Here is a 15,115-nt window from a genome sequence, read left to right on the forward strand (position 1 = left end):
TTCATTTTTCCTCTTCTCTAGATTTTCTAGGTTTTCCACAACAAACATATTTCTTCTTTATCAACAACAGTTATTTTTATTTATAAAAAAAAAAGTCAACCAAAGGCTTTGGAAAGGTGAATTGCTCAAAGTTAATCAAAACCCAAATTCTGTATAAAAGTTTACTCAATTCTGTAGCAGAGTATGGGTTTTAAATTTAAATATTTAAGTCTTATGAGGAATATTCTAATCATATTCTGACATCAAAAAATAAAGGTACTCAAGTAAATGAATGTTAACATATATATACATATGTATCTCTTTATAATGTTCAGTATGAAAGACATTGTTTTATTATTTGAAAAATAGAAATCTTTTATAAAATACAAAGTGCATAGCTGCCTAGTACAATTGGTACCTTTTTACTTTCTTTTTCCCTATTTACAAGGAACTCAAAATGTTGTTTCATTTTAGTGCTCTGCTCAACTTATACATACCATTTAATAATGCATATAAAAGCTTCTTCCAAAGACAGTGAAGACAATTTGTAAAATAACTATGCTTTCTTCCATTTATAAGATAGAATTTTGGTAATATACTATTGTAATATTATAAATAGAGATTAGAAACAGCACAATAACAGTTTCTCAAGGCAATCTTAAGGCAAATCTAATTTAATATTCTGTTTTGATATTCTCACTTAGGCCCTCAGAAGACCCAAATCCTTTATGTGAACTGCAGAAGGCCGATTTAAGATGCCAGTGCCTCAATGAATAGGTGAGTTTTACATTGTGATCAGAATAATTTTTAAGCTGAAATATAGGTCCTCATTCTTCAGAAATGAATACACTTCTCCTCTTATAATAGAGTAAGACACATAATTGTTCTGGCAATCGCCAACTTAACTAAAAAGGCCTTTCTTCTTTGTTCTGTCCATTGATTTCGTGCTGGTATTAGCTAAGGTTGCATTTCCCTTAGCAAACCACTCAGGTAATTTTCTCTTTGAGGTTTCAGATGAAGTCTATAGGAAACAGGAAGAAGAAATTATCAGCAATATTGAGAATATGTAACAACTGCAAAAAAGCAACATAGATTACTGAATATATGCTCACCCTTTCTTCCTCCACCAAACAAAACAAAACAAAATAGTAATATCTATAGAATTTACTTCTGGGTCAAAAAGTAAATAAATATAAGAGAGACAAAATCACTGCATCATTTCTTCAGACAGTAGTTACTTGCCAGCCCATCTTAGACACTCAAGTATAGATACTCAGTGAATAAAAAATTAGACCTTAATTCAGATTATGTCCCATGGTATATTTGCTTTGAGTTGACCAAATGGTGAATCTATTGTTCTAAGGAAGGCATCTGCCTGGGCATACACACACACAGTTATTAATACATGAGGCATGTGAAGAAAATTATAACTGCTAATGTCCACAGCAGTAGACAGAAGAGTGGTCCAATCATCACCGGTACTTTGCAGAGTGGCTGAGACACAAACACTCAAAAAACATTCACTGAATAAATGAAAAAAAAAAAATAAATCTTGTCTCACAGACTCCTTTAAGAATCTGTTGACACCCAGAGAAAAAGACACACACACACACGCACAGTACTCCGCACACAATTTTAACAGTTCATGTACCAAAAAGGTTAGTCCCTGGGGGGAAAAGAACTTAAGAACAAAAAGGCAATGTTTGTGTACTATGTACTATACCATATGCACAAGAAAAAAAAAAAAACAACTATTAAGTAGTTAAGTGTTTCATAAACCTAAAATGCCATAAATTCGTGTTATCTCAGTTTGAATACCAGATCCTCCATATAATACGCCAGAGGAATCATTCTACCATGAATACACCTTGGAATCCAGCAGATTTGGATACTAGACATATCTGAAGGACTTTATGATAAGGTGGCCTCATCTAAGTCATAATGCATCTGTTAGCCTAAAAGACAAAACTATAATTTATTCTGTCTCAAGAATGAAGACTGTATGTATATATTGTTTATCAACTGATTGCTAAGTTTTATTATGTTATCTATCTTTAAAAATGGTTTTGAAATAGTCAAGGGTAGGAAAAAGGCAAAATATCTTCAGCTGGCTGAAGACGATAAAAATTTATATTTAAAAAAGGTACAAACTGTTAGCTCTTCCAGCTTAAAGAAATCCAGTGTAGAAAAAAAGGGCTCTCCACACATCAGCAAAAGTTAAAAGAAAAAACTGGCTAAGATAGCAATTTTGTTCCTGGGTATCCATTTCCAAGCAGGGAGGAAAAAAAGTCTGAAGAATGAGATTTATGTACACCTACGAACCTATCATGTTTGACGTAGAAATAAGTATTAGAGAGATAACGCATAGAGAAAAAGTGTTTCGATAGTGATAGGCCCAGAAATGCATGTATTTATTCTTCAAAAAAGATCTTAATATCAAAATCCCTTGTAGCCTTTGACAACTACAGTTGCTTACAATTAAGAGTCTGAACCCCTGAGTACATGTACAGGGAAGAACCAAGGTGATGACGAGGCCAAAGAGTAAGACAGAGCAAGATACTGAGCAGTGGGGCGGCGCCTGTGGCTCAAGGAGTAGGGCACCAGCCCCATATGCCGGAGCTGTGGGGTTCAAAACCCAGCCCCGGCCAAGAAACTGCAAAAAAAAAAAAAAAAAAAAAAAGATACTGAGCAGTAATAATAAAGCAGCAGAAAAATTCTCAGTCTTATTGTAGCCTAATATCATGGAGTAAGCAAAGATTTTAAAACCAGACAGAACTAGGTTTGAATTCTAATTGAGCCACTTGCTAAATACGTGACTTTATACATGTTATTTAAGCTTCGATTTCTTCACACAGAATATGGGATTAATACAATAGTATAAAACATCACTAAATTATTTGGAGTTAAGTAAGGATATATTGTAAAATATAACACACCCTGATTTACTCTTGATACTCATTAATTGGTAGCTATTATCATTTAAAGTCTTTTAGCTTCCTTAATATTTCTATAAAATATAATCAACATAATGATTTCATTGAGAAATGGGGAAAATGCTTACTTACTTTGTGTCTTTTTCTCTTTTAATGGAAACAGAGTCTTGCTCTGTTGCCCTGGCTAGAGTGCAGTGGTTATCACTGTAACTCACTGCAGACTCAAACTCCTAAGCTCAAACAATCCTCCTGCCCCAGCCTCCAAGTAGCGGGGACTACACATGCCCAGCCAAAGAGCAAGGAACAGTCTCAGCTTTGCTCAGGCTGGTCTCAAATTCCTGAACTCAAACAATTCTCCCACCCTGGTGTCCCAGAGTGGTAGGATTATACGCATGAACCACCATGTGCAGTTTTCAGTATGTCTTATGAGTCTCAACTATAAGTATCTAAAGAGACTTTGTTATGAGGTCTAAGTCTCGTAACAGAAACAATGCCTTCGGAACCTATACCCTTCATCAGTAGAAGACTAAAATTCCCAGTAATTATACAGAACCTAAAGGTGCTCTTTATACTTTTCTGATACTCCAAATTCTATTACCATTTATTACCACTAAGTTGCAAATAGAAAACATCAATTCATTTTCTGATTATACATGCACACTTTCACAATTTCATCTATAACGAAGTAAATCTAAACATTGATCAATCCTGATGTATTTGTCATGAAAACTTATTTTCTTAAATCAATTTTACCTGTAAATGAGAATCTGCAACTAAATCTTCTATTTCTGAATCTTTCAATGGCTCATTCCAAGAAGTTGTTGGTCTTAGGGAACTGTTGTGACTTTCATCTTTCAGTGAAAAATTTTCAGGTTGTTTTCCATCAACCTTTAACATTTTTATGGAAAGCAGAAGTTATATCATGCACTATTTGCTTAGTCATAAATACAAAAAAAAAAAAAGCCTAAAAAAGCAAGGCTTACAATTCTTATTATTCCAAAGTGCCAAATTTTAACAATAGTGCTCATAATATTACACATAAAGCATTCTTATGAGTATCTTTTAAAAGCCTGTAAATAATGCTATATATTTTAATTTATAACCAAATGCAGTGGCAAGGCAGGAAATACCATATACTCTATCTCTTATGCAATCAATAAAAGGAAAAAAGTAAAAAAAAGAGGAGGGGGCACTGGGAACCTGGTGGTAGCAGCACATAGAAAAAAACAAAATTTCTTACAAAACAAACTGAATTTGAAGGTATCCTCAGGAAACTCAAACTACGTACATGTAAGGAGAAACCACAAGCAGCCATCCAGACCTGCCCAGAACTGCATTTGTACTGGGAAAGCAAAGGCAAGCAGGGAGGTCTGAGCTGGAGAACCCAAAGTAGCCCTCAGGCATACAGGGAAAAGCAGGCTAAAGTAATCTGACGGCAGCATCTGAAAACGGGAGTGCTTGTCTCCGACCCAACGGCATGTGACCACAAGAAGTCCACAATAGTCGCTCCTGTGAACTCTGAGACCAGCCAACGCTGCCTTCAGGAGAAGGCCCCACACTCAGGAGAAACTGCTGGGGTTCAATCATCATCAAGCAGGATGGCTATGACAGAAGCAAAGGGGAGGGAAAGCCCAGACAAACGTGGTGGGCATGTCTCAGAAACCATGTGTGCACATTTTGAGCACTAAACAAAAACAAGGCGGACAGGGTGGCTCCCATCCGTATCCTAGTACCCTGGAAAGAAAAAATAGGAGGATCACTGGGGTCAGGAGTTGAAGACCAACCTGAGGACAAGCAAGAACCTGTCTCTACTAAAAACAGACAAATTATCTGGGTGCAGTGGTGTCCGCCCTGTAGTCCCAGCTACTTGGGAGACTGAGGCAGGAAGGCTGCTTAAGCAGGAATTTGAGGTTACTGTGAGCTATGCTGAAGCCATAGCTTCTCCAGTCTGTACAACAGAGCAAGACGCTGCCTCGTTTAAAAACAAAAAAATGAGAGAGATGTGAAACTAGGAAAGCCATCCTCAACTATGCTTTCCCTTGAACATACACGAAAACTAATTCCACATGAAAATGAGCAACGGAAATCTATCAAGGTCAAATGTCAGACACCAGAAAGACTTGCTTAGACACAGAATAAAACTGTAACCTTTTGAAATGAGCTGGAAAACATTAAGAAAATTATCTAAAACACAAAAGAACTTTATAAATTAAAATCAGAAAAACTCAAGAAGGGAAAAACTCAGGAAAGAATCAGAAATAAAAGAAATTTTAAAAAATTATAGCAGTGAATATTCAATTACAAGAAACACAGTAATAAATACAACACACATTAGGTCTGGAAAAAATACATGGTGAAAAGGAAGAAAAAAATTTAAAGAGAAATGAAGAAACACAATTCAGGAGAAGGGACAAAAATTAATAAAGCAAGTGAAAGACTAATAAAAGAGAACGTGGACTTGACAGCAGAAGTTCCTGAAGAAGAAAACAAAACAATGGAACAAAATGCTAAAGACTACAGGAGTGAAGTTTAAAAACTGCCTTGAAATAGACAGGATTTTAAACTGTAATTTAAGAAAACTTTATGAAGATACAAAAAAACCTACCTATTTAAAGAACCCACTGTGTATCTATGTATATATGTATCTATTCAATAATCAGATCTACTAAAGCCAACACGTAATTCTCTATTAAACAAACACCTGACTGACCGAACACAATAGATGTAAACATAACCACGCATCGACAAATAAAAAACTTGATCTAATGACATCATGCTTTATCAGAAGCCTCATGATTATAAAATGAATAGACTAAGGTATGCAACTCAGGTCAGCAGAGAAGATGAATGTTAACGAATGAAAGATTCTGAAACGGCATCCAAAAGATCGTAGTAATCACAGTAGCTTCTATATAGGGAGGCTGATAAATAAAAGAGGCTTTGGATGGCTCATTCACCTCCGAATCTACCTCCCAGACCCAATACACTCCCTTGTTCCCCTAAATGGGAATATCATACTTTTTTTCCATATCACTGCCTGGTTAGAATTTCTCAGCACCCATCCCCTCAAAACCCACACCCCCCTTCACCACTTTCTTGTTGGCATCTGATATTATTTCAATAGGGAGAAAACAAAAAGGCTAATATCTGATTAAAACAATGTCTAAAAAAAAAAGTTTAGTAACAGTTAAAAAAATATAGAATTCTAATATGAGAATATGCAAATTGAACAAACAGTGCATGATTAACACCTTGGTATTAGTGCTTACTTCTTTGCTTCTCTTAGAACTTGACCAGCCCTCTTCAGAGTTGGGGAAGCATCTTTTTTTGTTGGAATCACATGAAGGTTGGCATAACAATCTGCTGTCACAGTTGTTTTTAAAGACCTCAACTGCCATGTGGATAAGGTACGTGTCAATGTTTTCAGGAACAAACATCCTAATTAATTTAAATTTATTCATATCTGTAAAAGATGAAAAACTCAATTTAAAAAAAAATTACAGAAAATATTTTAAAAAACCTATAAGCTGGAACTGGATAGAAAGGAAGGAGGAAGATTGCCAAAGAAAATTTTTCTCTTTCAAACGCCCTACAGAATGGAAATAGACTTAAAACTCCACCCCCACCCCACCCCCACCCCACCCCACACTAATCTTCCTATCACCTCCAAAACCCAAAGTCGGGTCATTATTACTGACTCTGCATAAAATATGTTTCAAGCTGTCTTTTGTGGGCTGTCTTGAGAATCAAAAAAAAAACCATTCACAGATATGTTTCTAAAGGAAACAGCTTCAAATTCCAAGAATCAATTACAAATTAATTTTTTCTTGAATAATTTATTCTTATTGCTTCTCAGCCTTCTAGCTAAGATCAAGTGTAAACATAACTTATTCTTAAAATAGAAGCTAATCATACTTGTTAAATAAGATTCTAATGAAAAGGATCTTCTCAATGGTTATTATTACATAACAAAAGAAACCAATTATTTAAAATGCACATAAACAAGATGAAGTGTCTGGGAAAAATGTCTTATTTTTGGAATCAAAGAATTTTAAATGAGTTTAAGTTACAAAGAAATTAAGAGTGTGTCCATCTCTTCACACTTCTACAAATGATGTGTCAATCTCCTACAGGTATCCTTCCAACTCTGCACTGCCGGAGTAAGGCAAACCTCAGCAGCTCAGACCCTGCTCACGCACCTTCATGTCCTTTACTAAAGATACCAAACATTTCTGAAACCCAATTCAAATTAGCAATCAGAAACCAAGTATTTTCAAATGCCACCCTGAACAGGTGTTCTTTAAATTATTACAGTTTTCATATTTATATTCTCCTTTCTTTCAAAGAGGTTACTCCAGGACTTCCCATAAATACTGCAGCTAAAAAAAAAAGAAAGAAAAGGAAAAGAGGATTACACAGCTAATGGAAACTAGGTCATTGGGTTATCTAATTAAATTTTAAAATGTTAAGATTGGTGCAAAGCGAAGTCATGGAGAGGATAAGATTACATTTACGCTTAACCAAGTCAGGACCGTCACTAAGCTAAATTTCATTTGTCCTTTGGGCATTACACCATCCTAATGCCACTGAAAATCCACCTATTTTCTACTTAATCATTTGTTAATGCCTGAGGAATGTTTTTTGTATGTATCAGAATTTAATTGGACTTCACTTACATTTGTTTTCACTTTTTCTTTGAAAAAAAGTGTTCTGATGAACAGTATCATACACATATTACATATATCTTTCCATACTTTTAGATTCCTGGAAGTGGGATTGCTAGTTGACACATTTATATGTGTCACATTTGGACACACTTATATTTTGAAACTGCCAAACTACCTCTGGAACTGTGCTGTACAACACAGTAACCACTAACCACATGTTGCTACTTGGTATTTGAAACAGGATAGTGTGATGACAGTGTGAGCGAGGAGCCGTGGCTCACACCTGTAATCCTACCACTTTGTTTTTTTGTTGTTTTTTTTTGTAGAGACAGAGTCTCACTGTACCGCCCTCGGGTAGAGTGCCGTGGTGTCACACGGCTCACAGCAACCTCTAACTCTTGGGCTTACGCGATTCTCTTGCCTCAGCCTCCCAAGCAGCTGGGACTACAGGCACCCGCCACAATGCCCGGCTATTTTTTGGTTGCAGTTTGGCCGGGGCTGGGCTTGAACCCGCCACCCTCGGTATATGGGGCCGGCACCCTGCTCACTGAGCCACAGGCGCCACCCAATCCTACCACTTTGGGAGGCCTGGGCCAGTGGATTGCCGAACTCGTAAGTTCAAGACCAGCCTCAGCAAGAGAGAGACCCCCCCAGAACAGACCAGCCAAGAGCAAGACCCCCCCCAGAACAGACCAGCCTGAGCAAGAGCAAGACCCCATCTCTAATAAAAGTAGAAAAAAGAATCAGCCGGGTGTTGTGGTGAGTGTCTGTAGTGTTAGCAACTCAGGAGGCTGAGGCAGCAAGATCTCTTAAGCCTAAGAGTTGGGGTTGCTATGAGCTATGATGATGCCATGGCACTCTACTGAGTATGACAGAGTAAGACTCTGGCACAAAAAAAGGGGGGGAAGGGTGTTGGTGTGACTGATGAACTGAATTCTTAAATTTAAGCAATTCTAATGAATTCAAAACTAAATTTAAAATCTGATAGCATTTGACTGCATCACCAGAAAAATTTAAATATTAATATGTTAGGAACAACTTGAGTATATTGATCTACTTTGTTCCAATGTAAATCTTATGAAAGCTAAATATAGATCAACTATTTTCACTTTAAGTTTAACATCAGCAGATATGCTGTAAATGTAAAATATATGCCTGATTTCAAAGACTTATTACAGAAAAAGTACTACAATGTCCTATTAATTTTTATATTGATATGTCGAAATGATAAAATTTTGAACATTTTGGGTTAATTTGTACTATCAAAATTAATTACATTAGTTTACTTTTTAATGTGGCTACTAGAAAATTTTAAATTTCACATGTAGCTCATATTGTATTTCTACTGGATAGAAATACTATGTAAATTTTCCCATACCCTAACCAACTCATTAATCTTGCATTATACACATAAATAAGTGGCATTAAAAGTACATCTTCTGCTCTATCTTCCCAGGTACATAAGTGTGGGAGAATTAATAACATTGGCTGCACTCCTTCAGTGCTCTGAAGATCATATTGCCCCTACATTCACAGCAGGTCTCTTGGAAGCCATTCTGAATTTTCCAGTTACACACACATGAAGAATGAAATATCAAAAATATTAACTAGGCACCTCATTTAATGCCTTGCTGGATTGATTATTAAGCACAGTTAGAATCTCAACTCTATAAAACAAGTTTAAAGTTATATAAACATGGAAAAAAATAAAAGAATACGAAGGTACAGAACTCCTTTAAATATTAAGAATTGCAAGGACAAAACCTACTTAACAAATATGGTGGTATGAAAATAGACATGTCTTCTCAATTCACAATTACTCTGTTTTTAAGTAAAGATTATGTCATTAATAAAATATAGGACATTTCTCAAGGACTGTACAAAATTTAGATCTCAATCAAACTCGTTCATTAAAACACTGAATTATGTGATTGGCTACAGTTAAATAAAATATGAAAATAACATCTGAATAATTAATGTAGTATGTCTATCTTCATTTCTTTTTATTATTTATAACTCAGTATTTCCTCCAGTAACAAAATAAGCAGTATTCTATTTGAATCCAAAAGCAAAACTTCGTATCAATAAATGATGTCTTAGAGACAATAAATGCATGATCAAAAGAAGTAAAAGTTAGAGCTCATACTTATCACAACCTTCTTAATTTCTATTTTGGCTTTGAAAGTAGGCTATAAAAATATGCTTTTTTATATAATATGTGCAGTCTACATACAGTGTATTAAAAAGATGAAATGAGTATTTAACAAGTATACTTAAACTGTTCTCTGTCATTCTTCTATTTAATGCTGTGCTCTTTGTGGAAGATAAATGTCTCACTAATTTGTCACTAAAACCATATGTGTTCTCTGACCTCCCTGATACCTGTTGAATCAGGTTGTTCAAATAAATTCAAATTTCTAATAAAGAATTTTTCATGTTTATATATTCTGCTTGATTTTAATAGTTCTTAAGACACAATTAAAAGTTATCTAACATCAGAAATTGAAATTGCTAAACTCAGAAAATAGATGGTACTAAATATGATAAAGAATATTTAAGGACATTAGATATACAAAGATATTAAACTGAATATAAGTTAATTGATTCCACTTATTAAGTTGGGTTTATACACCTAAATCCTATGTCAGTATTAGAAACTGAATATTTCTTTCTTTTAAGTTGGTTGACAGTGTGACTTTAACATGGTATAATAATTTTTATTTTTATTTTATTTTTTTATTTTTATTTTTTTTTGTAGAGACAGAGTCTCACTGTACTGCCCTCGGGTAGAGTGCCGTGGCGTCACACGGCTCACAGCAACCTCTAACTCTTGGGCTTACGTGATTCTCTTGCCTCAGCCTCCCGAGCAGCTGGGACTACAGGCGCGCGCCACAACGCCCGGCTATTTTTCTGTTGCAGTTTGGCCGGGGCTGGGTCCAAACCTGCCACCCTTGGCATATGGGGCCGGCACCCTACTCACTGAGCCACAGGCACCACCCCTAACATGGTATAATAAACAGAAAAACCTGCTCATCATTAATCTTAGACGTGACATTAAAACAATTTTCCACCTCTCTAGGCCTCAATTCCTATCCTGAAACAGGGTGGCAGGAGGAAAAGGAAAATTTAATGATTTCCAATTTCTTTTCCAAATCTAAATTTCCATAATTTTATGACTACACGATTTAGAAACCAAATTAACACTACTGCAAATTTTTGTCACAGCCAAATAAAATAGATACTGTCAATACTTGGCTGAATAATATAATCCTAAATGTTCCTTTATCATTTTCCCCTACCAATAATACGTAGAGACTGAAACATTCATTTACATCATTCACGAATATTTCTGTCCAAAAATTCTTTAGTACACATACACACATACACACACACACTCTCACGGGTGTCACTGTAATGTGCCTGAAATCGTAAAGTTGTATATTTCTATAAAATTCAGATTTTAGAAATTTCCTTCTTATATCCTTATTTATGAACGTCACTTTTTCATATATTCTTAATTTAGTGAATAAAAAAGGATAGAGTATAAAAGTAATCATGTTTAGAGGGATTTTTAAGATGCCATCGAATCTGACTTACCATCTACTTCTTTAGTCATCACCCGTCATATTCACCACCACCATTTACTAACTACTTATGTGCCCAGGCTTTCTTTTACAGTTACTAATTTACACTCATGTGCTGTATAATGACATTTGGGTCAATGAAAGACCATTTATATGACAGTGCCCCATAAGATTATAATGGAGCTGAAAAATTCCTATCAGCAAGTGACATCTTAGCACTGCAGGGCGTAGCATCACTTTCACGTTGGTATAACGCTGGTGTAACAAACCCACTGCTCTGCCAGAACATGCAAAAGCAAAGCACACACTATTAAACTGCGTACAGTCCATAATACTTGATAACGAGAATAAATGACTTCACTATTAGTTTGTGTTTACTGAACTACACTTTTTATTGTTATTTTCGAGTACACTACTACTCATTAAAGAAAAAAAAGAAACAGTTAACTATAAAACAGCCCAGGCTGGGCCTTCAGAGGGTTTACCAGAAGAAGGCATTGTTATCACTGGAGATGACAGTGCCAGACGTGTTACTGCCTCCCAAGACCTTCTGGTGGAACAAGATGCGGAGGTGGAAGACAGTGATACTGATGATCCGGACCCGGTGTACACTAAATAACTTTTTTTGATAAATTTAGTATAGCCTAAGTGTGCAGTATTTACATGTTCATAAAGTCTGTGTACAGCAGGCTACATCATCTACATTTGCATAATGATGAAATTGTCTAACATACGTATTTCTCAGAACATATTCCCACTGTTAAGCAATGCAGGATTGTATTGCTCACAATTCTGTAAGAGAGTAAATATTATCTCTCCCAACTTTAGTAATGAGGAAACTGAGGCTTAGGGAGATTGTGTAATTTGTTGAAAGTAACATAGTAATGAAATGGTAGAACCAAGATCTGAACAAAGATCCTTCTGCTGCCAAAGCCTTTGCTCTTGCTGACTACACGGATACCATCGATCTTCAAGATTTAAAGAAGGCAGTCAAATGACAGCAAAAATAATTGTCAATAGAAAAAAAAAATGCACAAACTCAGGGAATATTGCCTACTATTTAATATCATGTCAAAAGACACAAATTTATTTAAGACCTGAGAGATAATACATTTATCAAGGAAAAAATAATTCTGGATTAACATTATTATTATTATTTTTAGAGACAGAGTCTCACTTTGTCATCCTTGGTAGAGTGCCAGGGTGCCACAGCTCACAGCAACCTCCAACTCCTGGGCTCAGGCGATTCTCTGGCTTCAGCCTCCCGAGTAGCTGGGACTACAGGCGCCCACGACAACACCCAGCAATTTTTTGTTGCAGTTTGGCCATGGCCAGGTCAATATATGGGGCTGGCACCCTACCCACTGAAACATAGGCGCCAGCTCAATTCTGGATTAAAATCAAAGCATTTGGGTCTTTGGCTTCCCTAAAACACGATCTAATTTTGTATTGGAAAAACAGAGGTTTAGACAACCCTTAATTCTAATCCTACAAAGTAATTACTATTTTCTTCCCTCTGGGTTCATTTCTTAAGTTTGATAGATTGGAATGTGACCAAGAGAGCTGGCTACCTTTCTCACAAGATGACTTAATACATTGCCTGGGATATTCTATCACTTAGTCCAGGACTTGGCCCTGAGGTTTTTTTTTTTGTGGCTTTTTTTTTTTTTGGCCGGGGCTGGGTTTGAACCCGCCACCTCCGGCATATGGGACTGGCGCCCTACCCACTGAGCCACAGGCGCCACCCGGCCCTGAGGTTTTCAAATTTAGAAACCTCATTTAACTTTAGCAGATCCATATTAACCAAGTTCACAAAATGGCAACTTATTTACTTACAATTATGAATTCACAAGCATCCTGTAGGTAAATAAACACTCCAATCAGCATGACCGCTGCATGCTTTCCTTATACACAGATCTACATGTGAAACCAAATTATATCCAGAGAGCTCCAAATGATACAGAAGCAAAATTAGCTGTTGAGAATGTTATCGCCTTTAACAGGAACGGTGTTGACATAATGTATCAGTAGGCCCTTAACATGCATGAAACGTTACTGGCCACCGCCCCCCTCGCCCTACCCAAACCTGCCTCCCTGTCTCCTTCCCAGTGCTTCCACTGAACGTCAATGGAAGTGGGGGAGGTGTCCATTCATTACACCTGCAGTCCAGTCTTGCTCAAAACTAGAAAGACTGCTTTCATTACAGCAACTTATTTTTTCTGGTCAATTATACACAGTATTGATTGTGCTTTTGGAAAGTAATCTTACTTTCCTTACTTCTAAATTCTTGGGGAAACTGTATAGATGTTCCCAAGTAGGAAACAATTTGAGGTAGGAACAATTTTTTTTTTTTTGAGACAGATTCTCATTATGTTGCCCTTGGTAGCATGCCATGGCATCACAGCTCACAGCAACCTCAAACTGTTGGGCTTAAGTGATTCTCTTGCCTCAGACTCCCAAGTAGCTGGGACTACAGGCGCCCACCACAATGCCTGGCTACTTTTCTGTGTTGTTGCAGTTGTCTTTGTTTAGCAGGCCCAGGCCAGCTTCGAAACCGTCAGCATTGGTGTATGGGGCCGGCGACGTAAACACTGTGCTACAAGCGCCGAACCATAACAAGTACTTTTTTAACTGCAGCTTTGGAGACTAGGCTTACTGAATGGTCACTGCGCTATCCTACAAGTCTAGAGAAATTTATCAGATTTATTGAGTTATAAGACACCAAATTTTGTATTTCTACACTGAGGAGGGAAATCCTCTGATGTACCTCATCTTTACTTTTGTAAAAAAAAAAGAAAAAAAAAATGAATCATAATTTAAAACATTCTGCAGAGCAATGGGAAGGGCTTAACTTCCTTGAGCACAGTTGAGGTTCTGCAGCAAAGTGACAAGAGGAAATCCTTCCACAAGGGCCCCACAGAACTTCAGTTGTCTCTTCCGTGTCACAGTGATTGGTACCACTGACTATGATGAATAGAAAGGCTACTTGACGAGGACTCAAAGATTTAGGGAAAAAGTCAGAGTCAGGTACTGGGAATAACATGGAGGAAAAAAAGGTGTTCTCTGCGAGTGATTGGGTAGAAATTAGAAAAGAATTAAAGTGCAGTGTTTTTGAATGAGTTTCAAAGTTGTTATCTGAAGCTGAAAAGAAAAATAATTTCTCGGTATCACTTCCTCTGAGTGACAATGGGAAGAAAGACTGTTTTTCTAAAACAATAAACCAGATTACCATAATAAGGTTTTCATAACAGCATAAAGGATCAAGGCAGTTGAAAAATATGAGAGCGCTGCTTGTTTACTTTATCTTGGTTCAATGACCCAAGTCATTAAGGCTGCAGAGGAGGGCCACTTATCACCTGAGTTGACGGGAGGGTTTCGGATAACGTCAGCAATAACCTTCTGAACCTCTGGAGTAAGTCCAGCTCGCTCCAAATCTAGGGGGTATCCAGCCTTCACTGCGTGGAACAAATGCATGCCAACTGCCGGGAGAGGCAGAATCCTGTTCTCAGCTATCTTATTCTAGAGAAATAACAGCAAAAGAACCAGTGAGTCTTTTTTTTTTTTATATCTCCACTGTAAAAAAAATTATTTTTCACTGTACTTCATTGAAAAAAAATACCCAAAATGTTCAGGTAGTAAATGTTCACTGAGAAATAAACCATGAACTAAATGTTCACTTACATTTTTCATTTTAACAATTTCTTCAGAATTACTCACATTATAAACTTAATTAAATTCAATCTTTATCTATCTTTAATTATTCACTTTAAAAAGCAATTAGTGGCAGAGAGAAGTCTTTCTGTGTAAGTCTAATAGCTGTCACAACCTTTTGAAAACACAGTAAACCGTAATCCGATATTCTCTATACTTGAAATACACACGGTGCTTTGGTTACAGGAAAGCAAATCCTAAAATGCTTATGATAACACAGGCTCCAGATGCATTCTTGAAG

General features: G+C 36.5%; 1 protein-coding gene across 4 annotated transcripts in view; it reads right to left on the bottom strand.

The window, feature by feature from the left end:
• Window positions 1-606: 606 nt before the first annotated feature.
• The window catches only part of WRN (WRN RecQ like helicase), a 148,550-nt gene continuing 134,041 nt past the window's right edge, over window positions 607-15,115 (bottom strand). For 3 of the 4 annotated variants that reach the window (XM_053578458.1, XM_053578457.1, XM_053578460.1), the window contains 4 exons: window positions 14,520-14,682; window positions 6,164-6,375; window positions 3,666-3,800; window positions 607-1,000 (listed from right to left, as the gene is read on the bottom strand). In XM_053578458.1, coding sequence (XP_053434433.1) covers window positions 881-1,000; window positions 3,666-3,800; window positions 6,164-6,375; window positions 14,520-14,682 — 630 coding nt within the window. In that variant the 3' untranslated portion in view covers window positions 607-880. The remainder of the gene's footprint in view (window positions 1,001-3,665; window positions 3,801-6,163; window positions 6,376-14,519; window positions 14,683-15,115) is intronic. The other variant, XM_053578459.1, reaches the window with a different exon arrangement.

The sequence above is a fragment of the Nycticebus coucang genome, chromosome 24 (assembly GCF_027406575.1).
Source record: "Nycticebus coucang isolate mNycCou1 chromosome 24, mNycCou1.pri, whole genome shotgun sequence".
NCBI lineage: Eukaryota > Metazoa > Chordata > Mammalia > Primates > Lorisidae > Nycticebus > Nycticebus coucang.